Raw genomic sequence first — 19,239 nt, forward strand, 5'->3', positions numbered from 1 at the left:
GTATAGACGACTCATATTGATAGGAAAAATTAAGAATTTCAAAATATATTTGTAAATAAATGTATGTAGGAGTTTCATTTAGTAAAAGATTTTTCTAATACCGAAATTCCGTATTATTTTGAGATATTATACGCATAGAATAAATTATAACTTTTCTATGGATATATAGAGACCTCCTATTATAAATACGATTGTTAGTTACTTTTTATAAGAACATTAGAATATTTATACGTTTATAAATAAAAATGTGCACTCCGCTATTAAGTAGATAACTGAATTGTGCGCCAAAGTAAGCAATTATTGAAATAGGTATGGTTAAAAAAAAATGATGACAACTAGTTTATGCAAATTTCTTAAATGGGGGCATTGCACACTTTCCAGTGACATATAATTAATAAATATATGTAGGTATATAAGAGCTTAAGATATAATTAGCGATTTTGCATTGCGGCCATTGCGGCCATTGCGGTAAGTCTTCTGCGTAGATTTCCTAATTTGCAAAGAGACTCAAAAAATGCTAGATTAATGCGGTCAATCGTTATTGCGAGAAAATTGCATCTACATAGTTTTTCTGCTACTTGGTGAGTCCAACAATGTAATAGTATTTTCACTAGCGGACCCCGCAATACTTCGCTATCCGACTTCTTACAGCATCCCCTACAGTATACCACAATGTTACTGTTAAAAACTACATTACATCGACTTTAATTCTACTAAGTATCTCATTTTGGTACAGATATATTGCCTTCAGTGGCGGCGGTGTATTAGAGTGCTAATATTGCAAAAAATGGCATTATTGATGTTGTTGTAGCTGAAAATGATTTTTTTTTTCGAAAATTCGATATTTTTAGGAAATCCGTGCGGCAAAACTGAAATTTCCTGAAAATCTTCATAATTATTAAAAATCGTTTTCAGCTACAACAACATCAATAATACCATTTTTGTAATATTAGCACTCTAGTACACCCAAAAGTCACGAGCCGCCACTGAATGCCTTAAGTATTCGTTGGGCGTCCACGACTTCTTCCACCATTCAAACCACTCTTTGAATACTCCTTGCACAATTAAGAACAAACTTTGAAATTTTCAGCGATATCGTTCGATTAATTTTCGAGTTTTGCAAGCGCAAACATACGCGGGCTAAATTTTTGTATATTAATAAGAAGAAAATGTTGGAGTTCAATAGAAGAGATATTTCATTCACCTGTGAAAGAGGTTAGGTTAGTTTAAGTTCGTTTACAAGGCCATGCGTTTATAAATTAATCTAATCATATTAATTTGAGATATGGGATATTATATTATATTAGTGTAAATTTGTTTCAATTTGAATAACCCAAGATCGTATTAAATTATCAGCAGCTTTTTTTGTTCAAAACATTTTCTGAGAGGATCAAACTGTTCGATTAACGTGGTCAAAAAAAAATAATATCTACTCTATCAAATCATTATAACAATCTTATATTTATTTCTCACGATCGCAGGGATATATTTTTTTCATTTAGATCGTATTAAAGATCACCCAAGATCGTATTAAATTATCAGCAGCTTTTTTTGTTCACAACATTTTCTGAGAGGATCAAACTGTTCAATTAACGTGGTCAAAAAAAATAATATCTACTCTATCAAATCATTATAACAATCTTATATTTATTTCTCACGATCGCGGATATATATTTTTTTTCATTTAGGATAGTTAATTAATTCATAATAAGCTCTAAAGTTTTAATTTCCGGAGTTGTTTGCGTGTGATAAATTTATTTCATGGGTTAATCCGGAGCAATCACTGATTTAATTACAATTGAAAAAAAAATGTATGAAAGATACTCATGTGTCTACCCGATTTTTTTTGGAAATATAATCGTTCTGTGTTTCGACTGAATTTTATTATTATTCGTATACGATCATACCTACGAATTCTCGCAAAGGTGTTTTAATGAAGAAAGATTAGTCACAAAGACCCGTGGGAAATTTTATACTGTAGTCGCCAAACATAATATTATATTTTTTCATTAATTGTCAAGATAAAAAATAAACGCTTGATGATTTTGTATGATATATTAACCGTTCGCATCGGTCCATGACTTTAGTGGGAAAGGTAAATTAATCATTAGAAATTATTTGTGGTTCTCATCTAGAATGAGGAAGTTATTCGACTAATTCTATTGTATTTAACCAACCGGACGGACATGCAACCTTGAAGACGTATTAAACTTTTCGTAGTGACACAAAGGGCTTGGGCCTCAAAAACGTTGAATTGAACACCTCCGCCATAGGTCACCCAAGTGGTTCGCTACGTTTGGTGACTTAATAGGGGTGCCCGGGTTTATGGGGTGAGGTTGGGAGAGACACTCGTTGAGATAGACCTTATGACCTCTCTAGCAAGACTCTCAGAACTTTGCCTTTCCCCGCAGTGGGAGGGGTGGATGTATACACCTTTCACTACCTATATCTGTCAACCTAACCTAACCTAACCCAACCCTCATACCTTTTTCCTTCTCCACGCCGCATCCTCAAAGATGACACAAGCCCTGATGGGAATTGTTCTCCTCAGGGCCTCTTGTTCGAAGCTAATTTAAAAATAATAAAAATAATAATTTATTTAACGATGTTTGTGATATTTACTTTATGGAAAAAAATCACCCTTCCCGTCCATGTTCAATAATTAAACACATATTGAATGAAGCAAAATGTTTGTTGAATAAGAAAATTCATTTGCCATAAAATGGAAACCCATTATATAGTGAACCACCGGCTGCAAAGTTAACCATGTCAAACTGTATATATCTTATCCCTAGCGGCCTGCGAACAAATTGAAAATTTATATATTAGCGAATCCGGCTAAAAAGGTTAATCATCACTGCACTAAGGCCTGAATCGTAGGAAGACTAAACGTCATCGCACATGTCATGAATTAAATAAAATGGTATGATGTTTTTCGAAAGATGTGATTGTTATGGCAAACGCTTTAGCATTACTAACGATTTTCGGAAAAACCAAAAGGTAAATTTTTTTATAGTTCTAGAAATGTCAATCTATTTGTATGAATAACGATTCTTCTAACAGCCGGAGTTTAAAAGGAACTGAATTTATGTGGAATGTGTAAACAACAGATTAGGGTGTGGTCGTTGAGGAAACATGCTTTGAATTCAATACAGTTGTCAGTGTTGACTTCTATTTATTTTTTTCGAATGGTGGGTTGGTTTTATGATATAGGCAGGATTCTGGACCCAGAATGGGTTTTTTTTTCTTTATTCATAAAATATATTTGAATACAGTTTTTTACGTGCTTTTTGACTAACACACTAGACACATTTCCGTATTATGGTAGTCGAAATTTCTGTATAAATATATAAATGCAATACATGATTCATTTGTTAATATATTATTTTGTGAAACGTAATGTATTTGTAGAATAGGTAATATTTTAACTGAAAATAAGAAAGAGATGAAAATAAAGATAAATTAATTAATTACTTTAAAAAGAAATTTTAAACAGAATTTAAATGAAAAAAAAAGAATAATAAAGCAAATGAACTTAATTTAATGATGTCAGGCATTCTTTAGAATAGTTCCTTCCCTTCATAAATAACCAATTCTGAATATATAATATTAGGTAGATTGAATCTTGTAAAAATAAAGATACAAATAAAAATAAGGTAGGATACAAATAAAAATAATAGATAATGCTAGGGATAATAGAAATAAAAATAAGAATAATCGCATCAGCGTAATATAAAGTTTTTGTTGAAAGTTAATTTAGAAATAAAATTTTTACTCGAGAAATATGTAATAAATTACTTATTCTAGTCCGTATTAGATTACCTAACTTTTTTCAATTAGCTCCACACAGAAATAATTCCCAACAGGGCCAATGTAATCTTTGGGGATGCTGTGTGAAGAGTATTTTTAGGAAAGGAAAGATTGTTCTGAGTTGTGGGTAGGAATCTTGAGGTCAGTGAGTCTAGGAGTCACTGCGGTGTTCCGAGAGAGTCCTGTTGAAGAGATCAAAACATCTGTCTCAAACAGTCACTACCGATCCGGACTGCCACGCAGTTGGTGGACAGATACATCCACCGCCAAGATCCAGATAAACCTCACCCATGAATCCGGGCACCCCTGCTAAGTCACCAAACGTAGAGAATCACTTTTGGGTGACCTATGGCAGAAACGTTATTATTTTTTTTTCCTGGGGCGGCGGAACCCATTCCCGCCTCCCAAATTGAAAATTGAACCGTCTGTCTGTTCCGATGTAATCACTGCACTACTATACATCTTGTCATTTGTAGCACGTCTTCACAGAACTGTGAAGTCAATATAAATTGATCTATTCGATTATTGATTTGTCATACGGTCGGTTAGGAATCAGCATAAACCGTATGCAGTAAGAAACCGAGAACGCTCCGTTCAATATATTTCGATTGGCGCGCCCGTACACGGGACTATGCGGCGCGGGACGGTGTTGCGTTTTCCATTGCCCGTATTCTTGTTACGTGGCGATGTTGATTTCATACCTAGCCGTGAGTTGGTTAGTAGCCATATTGGTTAGTTATAGCCATTGATGTATTATATATAGTTATAGCTCATTATATTGTTTTGTCTTACGTTATACAATTTTTTTTTTCCTACCGATTATTTATTCAATTCAATTATAAACTGTTATTAAGTCTTCCACTATACGTACTGAATCAATTTACCCTTGAATAATGTCATCCACTACACATGTGAACTCCTATAACAATTTTCATTTACTTGTAATAAAAACATATCTAGTAAATGAATAAAATTAAACTAAAGTAACCTATATTTAAGAACCCTTGCACAAGCCTTACTGCGTGTAGGAGATCGTCATTATATAAGCATTATGGAATCCGAAAAATAGACGTGATATCGGAATTTATAACTCATGTTCGCAAACTTATCTAGCTAAAATCAAACCAAAAAATACATTTCATGAGGACGGTGGCAACCCTGAACGTGCCAAAATAAAACACCTCTATGGATGTATAGTACAAGCATTACGATATAGTGCCGCTTGTATATTTAGAAATACTACTACACCAAAATATAAGCAAGTCTGTGGGTGGAATGAATTTGTTGCAGACAAATACGAAAAATCAAGACAAGCAATGCTCACCTGGATTGATAATGGGAGACCGCACAATGGTCCCATAGCGGAAGATAGAAGGACAAAGCGTGCCGCTTTCAAAACAGCTCTAAAACAATGCCAAAGGAATTCGACACAACTCCAGATGGATAAAATAGCAGCGGACTTAGACAATCGGGACTTCAAATCATTTTGGAATAAATCTAATAAAATGTTGAACATGCGTTCCAAAGTCTCTTGCAACATAAACGGAGAAACGAATCCTGAAGTAATCGCCAATATTTTCAAAAAACATTTCGCGACTACCACGCCGACCATCTCCTCAAACGAAGCGCATTTGAACGCCTATGATGACATTGACCCTATAGTCACTGCAAACATGGTGAAAACCGCCATTAAAAACATGAAATCCGGAACATCAGCAGGACATGACGGCTTAAGTACCGAACACGTCAAACATGCAGGGGTAGCGATTCTGAAACTACTGGCAACATTGTTCACCGATATCATAAAGAGTGGTTATCTACCCAAAGACATGACAAAGACAATCATAATACCGATAGTAAAATCTAAACTGACAGACATAACTTTACAGGAAAATTACAGACCGATATCCATCGCCACCGCCACCGCCAGAATATTTGAACGAGTTCTCTTAGATCAAGTCGGACTCCAATTGAAAACGAAAGACAATCAGATGGGTTTTAAAACAGGATGCTCCACGGACTCAGCCATATTCTGCGTAAAACGGACATTGGAATACTACAGGAAGAGAAAAACAACAACTTACGCATGCTTTCTGGACCTTAGTAAGGCCTTCGACAGAGTCTACCATCCATTATTGTGGACCAAACTAAAAGAAAGAGGTCTACCATGGAAAGTAGTACGAATTCTCGACACATGGCACCGTCAACAAGAAAACTTCGTTAAATGGAAAGATGGTTTCTCAGAACCCTTTTTCTTAAAGAGTGGGGTCAGACAAGGAGGTTGTTTGTCCCCAGTACTGTTCAACATATATATGGATGAATTAACTCACAGGTTAAATAACGCTGGGGTAGGCTGCCATATTGGAGGAGAATGCATCAACAACGTGAGCTACGCAGACGATATGGTGCTGATGGCACCGTCAATAAGGGGACTAAGAATTCTCTTGAAGATCTGCGAAGAATACGCACTCGAAACAAACATGTTATATAACGCGAAAAAAACAGCACTGCTGGTCGTCAAATACAGAGAAGGACCAAAAAAGATTCCCCCAGCGTTTTTAAATGGAGAACCTCTCATAATAGTAGAAACAACGAAATATTTAGGGCATATCATCACCAACAACTTAACGGATGACGACGACATCGATAGGCAGAGGCGAGCACTGAGCATAAAAAGTAACATGCTCAGTCGAAGATTTCGACTCTGCAGCCCGCAGGTGAAAAGGACGCTATTCTCAGCTTTCTGCACTACCTTGTATACTTGCGAGCTGTGGGCCAATTTCAAAAAGCGAACCATGGAAAGACTTCGGATTCAATACAATAATGCCTACCGCATAATGTTCGGACTTCCAAGGCACTGCAGTGCCTCCTCGATGTTCATGGAGGGAAGAGTTCCCGGCTTTGCTGCCCTAATGAGATCCAGGGTAGCCGGAACGAGGGGAAGGATCAATAACTCCAGAAACATCCTCATCATCGAATCCCGCCAGACCTCAGGATCGAGCATCGAAAAACATTGGAGAAAAATATTGGCCCCCATAATTATCGCTCCGATGATAAGCTTACAAGATATTTAAATGTTTTATGTTAACACTCTCCATTCTATATAGTTCCTTTTACTTTTCTTATATTTTATTTGCTCTATCAAACTTACATTTTAAATTATTTGTACTTAATTGTATCTCTGTATATAACATTGTAGTTATATTTTATGGATTGTGTGGGATTGCACTAACCTCCCCACATTCTGGAATAAACAATTATTTATTTATTTATTTATAAGAAATGTAGTGTCGTTTGATATTTTGCACAAACCCCTATTAATTTATTTGGAGGAATATATTATCAAAAACAGTAAAACTGCAGAAAACTAAGCTTTCTAACCAGCTCCATTGCAAAACTACATATTTGCACATCCGACATGGTTCTTCGGGACCATCGAAATATAGATAGTGAATATGGTCGATCCCAAAACAAGTTAATTTGTGACAATAAAAAGGCACAAAAGGAAATGAATGTTTCCACTATAAAATTTTGCACCTACTGTCACGGAATATTTCAAAGGAAATCCATTGTCTTTATGTTAATTTCAATCTATGTATACAATGCAAAAATCATGACAAGCACCTTTTCTCTATGGGATATCACATACATAAAGTTAAATTTTTGTGTTTAGTTACTGTCAATAAATACCACCTATGCTTTACTTTACTTTTCATAATTATTCAAAGAAACATTGAGACATTTATTTTTTAATCCTCGGTAATTTAACTTTTAGCCAGAAATTCTGTTGTTATGGCAGTGAAGCTCTTGCGCGATGATCTCCGGTATCATGGTACATGCGCCCCTTTCTCTATTTGGGATTTTGTCGTTCCAATCCTTTTCAGTTCGCAACGTCATCATGATGAGCTCTGGAGATTTGAATATAATAATTGCTTTTAAAAGTATGGGCAAATGGATGGTTCGATGTTTTATGTATAATATCTGTAAGCGGGTTTATGAAAATATGAAATGCTAATTTATTCAGCACAGTGCAAATACTCAAATCCAAAAAAATTATGCTACAATTTGATTTAATTTTTTTATGGTGTTTTTTAGTGAAATTTAGGAAAATTTTAAGTTGTCGATTAGTTCCAGACTACACGCAAAAAAATATCGAGGTATCTTTTCCAAAAATAAACATATTTAATAATAAATCACGACTATTAAAAAAACTTTAGTTCTAAATTATTAAAAAATGTATATCTCCTACTAAAGAGCTCCTAGATGCCCTACTAATATCCATTGCTCTGTCATCCTAGATCCATTGCTAAGCCATCCTTTTGTTTATAAATAATATTAAATATATTTTTCTACTGTTAATTTATTAATTTTCGGGATATCGACAGTTTGCATTTTATCAGTTTATACATTTGAGAATATATCAAAAATAAAACCAATTATGGACAACATTCGAAAAAATAGCTTATTTTGGTTGTAATTGAAGTTTTCATGTCTTAACTTAACAAGATATCATATTATTTAATTAAGACAAGACATAAAAAAATGTTTTGTTTAAAAACACCATTAAAAAGTCTATAATGAATAATTTATGAACTGACGAAAGAAATCTACTAGGTGTGAATACCGTAAAAAGTAAATGTCAGTTGAACTGAATTTAAAGATATAATTTCAGGAAATAAGCGATTACTTAAAGCAGTATTATCTAGTGGCAAATATGTTAAAATGTGATTTTATGCTTACCAATAGCAATAATAAATATAAGTTTTAATGTTTACTAAGTGTTTCATTGTGTTCACCCTGAGATTTTCGCTAATTTTCTCTATTTGTTTTGGCCAAAATCAAAGGGGTTTATGATTATCAAAGGACCCTTTGGTTTTCGACAAATTGTACAAAAAAAAAACAAGACCCTTTGCCAAAAATGTTCGGTTTTTTTTTATCTGGACCATCTGGCCTTAGTTGTCAGATGTGAACTTGTATGGTCAAATAATTATAATTATTGCTCTTTTCTCAGTTTACTAAATGTATTCTAACGATTATTTCACAAATCATTATTTTAGTAGTCAAAAGTTCCAACGTCTCAACCCCAATTCTTAATAATCTCTCCTTCAAATATTAGTAAAATATGTTTATTTAATATTTTCATTAACAGGTCGTTAAATTTTCGTACACATCATTTGCATGTATTAAAAACAAGTATTTTCAGATACGTTCATATCAAGTTCATTTTTCCAATAATCAAGCTTATTGAATTGCTAATCAGTTCCGCTAGAAAACTTAGATGTGCCTATTAATGTCAAGTGGTTCCGGAGTCACCTACTTTCGAGCTTCTGAGGAAGTAATTACCTGCAATTTCCATCGATTTAATTAACGACTATTAGTTTTCATTGCGCTTTCGTTCTATTATATATCTCAATCGTGCGCTAATTTCTTACCTGCTTTTATATTGAAAATATTATTGAATAGATAAACGTATACAAACAAGACAACGATAGATAATTATAGCTCTCTACTCTTAAATAATTATTAGAACTCTGCTACGAAGCTTAGCTTTCTTGTTACGTATACTTAATTGTTTTTTATCATTATACAGGGTGTCCGGGGGTAAAGGTGCGCTTACTTCGGGAACAAAACCTAATCTGCATAACGCCAGTTGATATGGCAGCCAGGAAACAATAACATTTTTTAACATTAACTAGAGGAAATTGATTTCCCTCAAGGCGTATATCATCTTCGCCGATGCTGTGTGGACGGTCTTTAAGGAAAGGAAGAAGAACAAGTTCAGACAAAGAAAAAGTAGGGGTGGGTTGGGTAGGTCAGTGTGTCCAGGAGTGACTTACGTGTGAAATCATTCCCTTAAGAATGGGTCGAATCCGGCAGGATAGGTCAAAGGGTCGGTCTTCTGGGGTTACCTATGGCAGAGGTGTTGGATATCCAATGAATGGCTCCCAGGATGGTGGTACCCTTACCCGCCTTGAATTGGATATGATGATATGTAAATTTGAACAGTAAATTGCTTGGTCATCATCGAAGTGAAATGTTGTTTCTTTCAGACGATCCGTCAATGGCGATGTTTTGATAAACAATTAAAACGTTTTCATATGGTCTGCTTTTGAAATAAGTTTTAAAACCATCTTAAGAATTAACGAAAAGTCAGGTTAATATATGATTAGTGCAATTCTGAAGGAAATATAGTACATTATTATTATCACATATTCTATTTATATACTGCGTGTACTTTACTAAGCAATATTAATATACAGGGTGTATTGGCACGTACCCGACAAACTTTAACCAGCTATTCCTAAGCATATAATGTACTAAGGAATTGTGCACCATTAAAGGCCTAAACAAAAGTCTGCAATGATATATGTCTATCTCCTAAGGATAACCCCCAGCAACACCGGGTGCACGTCAGCTAGTATACAGATAAGTTTGAAAATCTAAATTTATTGCCTCATTCGTTATCCCTGATGTATTTAGCTATCCACAAAATTTACAATTATCCATAATTTTTTAAAGTTTCTTTTCCTTGTGAATTAAATCTAACAAGAGTTATAAGTAGGTTGCCTTGGGCGACCAGATAACTCATCAAAATGACAATTTAACACACCTTTAAAAAGTGATACAAAGTCCTGAAAAGTGATGAAACAGAAACTAGATTAAATAGGTTACGTGGGTAAGGTTTATATTTTAGTTTTTATCGCTTTTCATGATTTTATATCACTTTTTAAAATTGTGTTGAGTTGTCATGGAACCGTTGCCTTGACATTAATAGAACTTTAACATATATTTATCGATCAGATTATTAAGTTAGTAAATAATTATTATTTGAATACATTAGTTGTCAAAATTTACCACCGCACTGGGGAATTACTTATTATTTTTTTGCAGCCACTAATAAGTTTTTAATTTGTTAAATCATGTAATGACTCCATCACAAAGCATTACTTTTATAATGTTATAATTTGTAACGACTGCGGAAATGGCTCCTTGTACTTCCTGATTAGGAGTTTAATCTTATCTGCATCTGAAAATCAATCGATCACTTGCGTAAGAACACATTATGAACGTTATATGCATACATATTCTGAAAAATTGGTAATGACTCCTTATACTGTTAACTGAATTTGAACCGTTTTCATGCACAAACCGCGATACTTACCCCCTTCCAACAAAAAAATAACGTTTGATTTTTTAACCAAAAATGTAGATAGGTATTCTGGGTGTAAAAACGTAAAAATAGATTAAACACATTAACTGTATTAAACATTTATTTTATTTTATCGTAAAAACTTGGTTTGTATTTAAAACATACACATCACCAACGTAAAAAAAATAACCTTGTCGAGAAATTAAAAAAGTTATTAGTATTTAAAGTACAGCTTTTAGTATCAGCTGCTCGGGTGTGACAAGGTATACCAGATAAAACGGAGCAGCTCCAAAAGGATCTCAGAACATTTTTGAGCGTGCAAACTCAGCCATCCGGACAAATCGGCAATTCCCGAGAATTAATTGAAACCGGCCATTACTTTTATGATTTATGAATAAAGTGTTGTTAAGGCCCAAAACGCATCGAGCACGCCTAATTGTGGAGGCTGTTTAAATCCACAAAAACACCATAAATATTAATATAAGCTGAGCTTAATATTTCTTGGTGTCCGGAATTAGATGGCTACAACAAAATTAAACGCAGAAAACCAGATTAAACTTGCAACACGGTATCACTTCCACATACATAAATACACACTTCCGACCTAATGATGCACACGCTTGTGAAAGCGTTCCACAATAAGTAAAGCTTTCCAAAATGTTAGCTAAATAAGAAGGATGCGCAACACGGCATAGTGCCCCAAAAAAATCACGATAGTACTTTTAAAATCTCAAATCTATCAGGTTCGAGATTTGAAAAGAACAAACTTGCTTCATTCCCATTTTCACTGGGCATTTTTAGCATAAATTATATTTACAATGGGAAACTTGATTGAGAATGCTCCATCCCATACAGCATGACTGCTCGCAAAAAAGCCTATACCAAGACGATAATAATTACCAATAGTATTCGGCTCTCATAACTTCTCCTCGTGTCCCTAGTCCACACCCATCACTATTTTAGGTGCAGCATTCAATATTTTACCATAATGCTTTTTTCCATCCGAAAAGACCCCATAATCTGTACATAAACCCAGTGATTAATGAGCTATTTTATCTTGTGTTCATCATTTTGAAAATAAGTATTTTGTTATTTCGCATATGCAGATATATTTTTTTAGTCCGTTATTACACTAATTGACCATTTAATAAGATACAATCTTAGTAGTAATTGGGGAAGTGATGTGGGTAGTTAATAATATGTAGACATGTTGGTGTGAAGGAACAGCCAGCGTTGGGTGACTGACAGCTATTATTAATAATTTATTAAGTACAGTCACACCATGACGGATTAGCCTTGGTGGAATTCATGACATAATATTGTTGTCACCAACGCATCTTAAAATGATTAAAGGAATAATGACATCAAATATTTGCGTTGGTAGATGCAAATCAATCGAAATTTTCTGTGACAAAGCATTTCCGTAACGAGATGTCACGAGAATATTGGCTAAAAATTATTGCTGTTATTAGTTATTTCTTCTTTCTCTTTTTTAATTTGTATTTTAAATACACATTTGTTGATACAGTTAAAAATGGTACACTTGGAAAGGGATATTAAATTACAAATTTCTTACTGTAACCACCAACCAACGGTCAATTTTATTTAAAAAATGTCTATCTTGGACATTGAGAAAGCCCAGCGAAGAAAATTTAAGCTTTCAAATTTGACTAGAGGTACAGGATTTAATCATAGTTCCATGGGTACAGTCAAAGATATTAGAAGGGTACAGTTGATATAGTGGACGGTACAGGTCGTAAAAATCTGCCGAGGGGACACAATATGAAGAAAAGGTTTTAGGTAATAATGTCTGTACCTTTTCATCGTTCCCAAGTTTCATTGCAGAGAACCAAAGAACAAAAAATTGTTCACAACGACTAAGTGTACTTAATTTATTAGACATGAACTTTTGTGTGTACTTCAGTCGTGTTCGGGAACGATAACAAGTATCAAAAAATCTACAGAGTTTTAAAATTGTGCGTGCGTCGTAGGAATTCAAATTGATATACCAGCGAATCAGGAAAAGTGGAACATACCAAGTTGCGCGAAGCGCGGGCGGCTGCTTGACCGTTTCCCTTTCTATGACTTGTCAATAACTGAATCTGAATGTATGCAGGCAACTCGCATTGTAATATCACTATCAGTCATTGAAAATAAAATCTGCTTTAGAATTACTAGTCCTTTTTACAATGGCGCGCAAATTGCTGGCTGCGTATAAAAACTTTACTATACATATCCCAAATCGAGTAAACAAAAGTTCGGGCTTGTTTCCAAAATTGAATATTTTATTACACTATTTAGTTAGACACTTTTACAAGTGTGTTATAATTTACCCACCTCACTCATTTTTTGCGTCGCGTTAAAAAACCTTAATTCAGAATCTGCGTAGAAAATTTTCACAATGTACTGCGCTGCGAACCTCTGCCTTACATTAGCGAAGTTAACTTTTTTGTGTAGTTTCTGGTTATTTCAATGTGCGCTCTTCGTAAGTCAATAGAACGACATACAATGTATGATATCGTAGTTTATTCAAAGCTTTCTCGGACTCTCTGTGTCAAAAATTTGGCTATTTTGTTTGCCTCCATCTCGACGATATGATACCCAGTTTTCAAGTTAGGGCAAGTATATTAATTTGGATATATATATGGCGTGCGTCAACTAACATCATTGTCATTTTCAACTCGTCTACCGTTTACCTAATCGAGATGATTTCTGCAAAGAGTAATGAACTGAATTGAGTTGAAACTTAATAACCTTTCATGTTGTTATCTAACCTACTAATTGCAGCTCTTAACAGCACGATTACAGAATCTATGAACCTTCCTTCACTCGCTATTCCATTCTTCGGAGATGAACCAACTAAATTATTTATTTAATTGGACACTAATTAGTTGGAAGCTTCTTTGTCTATTTTTTATTAGTTACCACGGCTTTCACGAAGACGTCACTTTTTTATCAAGGATTCAATTAGTCTTCGAACACTTTACGTAACAAAGAAAACAACACTCAAACACAATTATGATGATTTATTTGTATTTTTTCATTGATCTCCTAGGAAAACCCAGATTACGAAATCGCACCCTTTCACACTGAGAAAAATGAGTATTGGTAATTAATTAAGAATCTTTTTGAATTGTCGGTAAACTTTTTAAAAACGCGATTGCTGGCCTCAACGAATGAATTAACTTTTAGCAAATTACTGTCGGAACGCTTCCATTTGGCTTGATAATATATCATAACAAAATTCAAAAGTATCCGAATCTCATGAATAAGTGTTCCGACATGGTCGTAATTTACTCAAATTTTACCAGGAAACCTGTTGATGCAATCCCGTTTTTAACAGCATTACAAACAATTTGAAGAGATTCTTCATACATTAGCAATATTCATTTTTCTCCGTGCACCATCCAAGTAAACACATCACAATTTTAAATAATCCACGAATATCTGAAACTATACCAAAAGTAATTACTACCTAGTTAACAACTAATAAATCAACGAATCAAATACCATCTGCAAATCTGGTGTTACTATTATTAAAGAATAAACTAAGTAGTAGAATACCATCTGCAAATCTGGTGTTATCGTTATTACAAGAATAAACTAACGAGTAAAATGCCATTAGCAAATCTGGTGTTATTGTTATTACAAAAATAAACTAACGAGTAAAATTCCATCTCCGAAACTGGCGTTATTGTTATTACAAGAATAAACTAACGAGTAAAATACCATCTGCAATTCTGGTGTTGTTGTTATTACAAGAATAAACTAACGAGTAAAATACCATCTGCAAATCTGGTGTTATTGTTATTAGAAGAATAAACTAACGAGTAAAATACCATCTGCAAATCTGGTGTTATTTTTATTATCAGAATAAACTTCACGGTGTTTCGGGTTTTTATTATTCTGCCATTGATCAATACCTTACTAATTTTCTGATTATTTATTACAACCAAACTACAGAAAAATTACACAAGGGTTGTTTTGTAAAATAACAGATATTTGCCGTAAGGCATTTCGAAATATTAAAATAAAAAATAAATCTTTGTTTAACAATGAATACGTTTGAGTACTCAGTAACAAAGTATTACTCACTGAATCAACCAAATTTATAAAGTTTAATAATAACGTTTGACGATATTTTTATGCTCTTGATAATGACATGTTTTATAAAATGTACGGTACTTTTTGTGACGCTTTTGAAATATCAAAGATTACTAATCAACACAGATTTTTTCGTAAAGTTTTATTGCATGTTTCCAGTATTCTAATGAGATCTTTAAGCCCGTAAATAGTAATGTAACGTTAATTTATTGCGTTTAGGCCTATAAAATAGGTTTTACTACTTTCGTTGATCCCTGGGTGCAAAATGGTCATACACACTTCAAGGTAATTACAACTTTCAATTAATGATCAACAAGCTTTTTTGCGATAAATCACTTGACATATTACTGAATACTTGTATCATAATTACGCTGAATAAATCACACTTGACTTTTTGGAAAAAACGTGCTGGTTGAAGGTCGTACAAATGAGTCTAGAATTTAAACGTAGCATTAAATAAGTAACGTAACGTATTGCGTACGAACTACATACACAAAAAATTGTTATGGTCAAATTGGTAATTTCTCTTCCTCAAATCAGCACTCTTTATTCAGACCAGATTAGATACTCGCTTGTTCTTACACAAATCTGATGTCATAGAAAATACATACAAAAGGAAGATATATGTCTATATAAAATATGTATATTATATTACTCGTATAGTATAATATACATGGTGTCCGGAAACTAGTAGTACAATGTGGAAACTGGTGAATCTACATCACATTTCTTAGCATTACGTTTTTGATACGAGTTTTTGTTTTGGAGTAAATTGAGCCTGAGTTGAAACATTTTAATTCAAATTTCAAAAAATTCGGTGTATCTTTTTATTAACTTAATTCATCGAAGCCTAGACCCGACTCTAATAGTAAATAATCTTAAGATTCCGAAAAAAATTAAAAAAGTTTTAAAAGTCTATATATTTTTTGGGTTTTGTATGTGATATAGATTCCTCTTTTTTCCGCTTGTATTACTTGTTTCTAGACATCGTGTATAGCTATATTTATATATTTTTATTGCAGGTAATATGATAAAATATAAAACCTGTGTCATGATTATTTCTATTGCTTTTATTAACCGTGTTAAAATTATAGTCGTGAGTGTGTTCACTACTTTTCTTAATTAATTAGTTACCTGATTGCTAATTAATTACTTCATTAATTAATTTCTCGAATTAAAAGAATAATTTCTTTTCTTCTTTAACGTTTTTATATTACTTGTATATTTAAGTTACATTATTGCTGACAATTAGATCATCATTACAATGATCATATTATCATCTTCCTTGTTCAATATTTCTTTCTTGTAATTAAACTTACTAACCTTACGTTTAAATACGTACTTTTTGTCCTGTAGACATTATTTACTGGTTTAATGTATTAGTCTTTTCGATCAAAATCCAGTTTATCAATATTTATTTTATTTTTCCAGGGATTCTTCCCGAGGGTCTGCGTACCAAGTGCGCCCGCTGCAACAGCCGCCAGAAGCACAACGCACTGGTCATCCTCCGGGGACTGCGGGATAACTATCCCGCCGAGTGGAGCCTGCTGTCCGCCAAGTGGGACCCCACGGGCGACTTCACCAAGAGATTCGTCAACTTCCTAGACAAGGACGACAACAACAATGTTGGTAAGTGACCAGAACATACCCTCATACTGGGAAAAATACTGAGTAAAGTAAGCAACTAGCAAACTGCTCACTGACTTCACCTAGAGGTTCATTAAATTTCCGAGACAAGGACGACAACAACAATGTTGGTAAGTGACCAAAATAAACCCTCATACTGGGAAAAATACTGAGTAAAGTAAGCAACTAGCAAACTGCTCACTGACTTCACCAAGAGGTTCATTAAATTTCCTAGACAAGGACGACAACAACAATGTTGGTAAGTGACCAGAATAAACCCTCATACTGGGAAAAATATTGAGTAAAGTAAGCAACTAGCAAACTGCTTACTGACTTCACCAAGAGGTTCATTAAATTTCCTAGACAAGGACGACAACAACAATGTTGGTAAGTGACCAGAATAAACCCTCATACTGGGAAAAATACTGAGTAAAGTAAGCAACTAGCAAACTGCTCACTGACTTCACCAAGAGGTTCATTAAATTTCCTAGACAAGGACGACAACAACAATGTTGGTAAGTGACCAGAATAAACCCTCATACTGGGGAAAATACTGAGTAAAGTAAGCAACTAGCAAACTGCTCACTGACTTCACCAAGAGGTTCATTAAATTTCCTAGACAAGGACGACAACAACAATGTTGGTAAGTGACCAGAATAAACCCTCATAATGGGAAAAATACTGAGTAAAGTAAGCAACTAGCAAACTGCTCACTGACTTCACCAAGAGGTTCATTAGATTTCCTGAACAAGGACGACATTAAAAATGTTAGTAAGTGACGCGAATAAACACTCATAACCTATTATTTTTTGTTTATTAGACAAGGTTGCATAGCACAAAGGATAACGAATTATTAGAAGCATTAATTACTCGCCTGAAATAACCATACAAATTGAAAAAATAAATAAATAAATTATATTTAATATATAATAAGCAGTAATTGTCGATTGAAGTACTTGTACATATTGAATTATTTGGCGGGTTGGGAATAAGCCGACGTAGCTCAGTGGTCCAAAGCACCTGACCGGACATCAGAAGGTGCGGGTTCAATTCCCATCGGCGGCATTTATTTTTATTCGGGAGATATTTTCAATTTGTAGGGTTATTTCAGGCGAATAATTAATGCTTTTAATAATTCGTTACTCATAACCTAACCTAACAACACCTATCCTATCATCGTGTTCTGTTTGGTCACTCTTCTGTTCTTTATCCGGTGACCGATTTTTATGCCAACACAGGAGGCCCCGATGAAGCCATTCTCGTGTTTGAAGTGCAGTTATGAAATTCTAGTTGCAGACTATGTCCTGCAAACATCGGAAAAACCATTTTCGTGTTCTGGATATAGTTTTATTTAAATTTGGGAACTAGCACGAGGAGTAACTTTTAAGTTAAAACCAAAGGTTATCCACTCCTGCTTTAGATGGTGAATATAAATTGTCAATAGAGCTTCAATCGACATTTACATCATTTGCCGTCAATGAGAAGTCTCAATCGCTTCATTTACCTCTGTAAACGATCAATTGGTCGCATCAATTAGCACCATTCATCTAAATACTAAACATTCATAATTTATTTAGAGTCGTGGGTGGTAATAAGTACTTGAAAGAAAGATACACGGCGATAGAGTTGAGGAAAGTATTTCCGTCACTGTGCGCGTAGGCACGTAGACCTCATTATGTTCTAATCACTTTAATTTTAATGCATCACATGAAGACATAAAAAAGAGACAACACTCTTTCGAAAATGAAAATAAAGTCAGGTCAACCAACCTCCATAGAATAAAAAAATATATAAGGACTCGCACCTGTAACACTGAACTGAAAACCAGTCGTTTTGTTTTGTTCTTTATTAAATTTATTCGAAACAAATTTTGTACTGTTTTCTATTTTTTTAAGGGGTTTAGTATTGTTCCTTGATAATTATGCTCGGTAAAATTACAGAATTCCGCTGCAAGCTTTATACGCACAAATTATTGAAATCTACACAAATAAATCCCAACATTCAAGGTGACTCTCATTGAATGACAAAATTAATCAGTAATAGGTTAGTAGATTCTTCGTTTGGGCTAAATAAATAATTAGAAATCTATGTAGGAATATCCACAGAGTGTTTGCTACATGTGAAAAAAAAAACATACGTAAATAATTTATGCGTATTTCCCAATCTTCAAACATAATCTACGATAAACGCCACATCCTAAAAACAAGCAAAAAGAATAGTGGTCAAAACTGTCAAACATGTTCAAATTTGAAGTCTGATTGAATAAAATGAACTTTAATACATCTTTTACTATCTCCCTCAATATAAATAGTTTCTTTTGTGGTAATGAAGCTGCAACAAAGTGTTATTTAATACTAACATTAATGTTAACCACCCAGCGATTTTTGGCATATCTTGCCAAGTTCGCAAAAACATTTTGAATGATCACTTGCCATAATTTGACAAATTTATAGGACTTAAAAATATGAAATAAATAATGAAATCTAGATGGATTCATTGGCTTTAAACCGTTGTAAGAAGTTTCAAATGTTTTCATAATAATTTGAGGA

The 19,239-nt window shown here is 33.9% G+C and overlaps 1 protein-coding gene across 2 annotated transcripts in view; it reads left to right on the forward strand.

Annotated features, from left to right (window-relative positions):
• Positions 1-19,239, forward strand: part of LOC149418413 (uncharacterized) — an 81,558-nt gene that overhangs the window by 55,370 nt on the left and 6,949 nt on the right. For both annotated transcript variants that reach the window (XM_089638751.1, XM_089638750.1), the window contains exon 3: positions 16,496-16,693. In XM_089638751.1, the coding sequence (XP_089494877.1) occupies positions 16,496-16,693 (198 nt within the window). The remainder of the gene's footprint in view (positions 1-16,495; positions 16,694-19,239) is intronic.

This window comes from Hesperophylax consimilis, chromosome 13, assembly GCF_061612785.1.
Source record: "Hesperophylax consimilis isolate HC1 chromosome 13, BYU_Hcon_1.0, whole genome shotgun sequence".
Classification (NCBI taxonomy): Eukaryota; Metazoa; Arthropoda; class Insecta; order Trichoptera; family Limnephilidae; genus Hesperophylax; species Hesperophylax consimilis.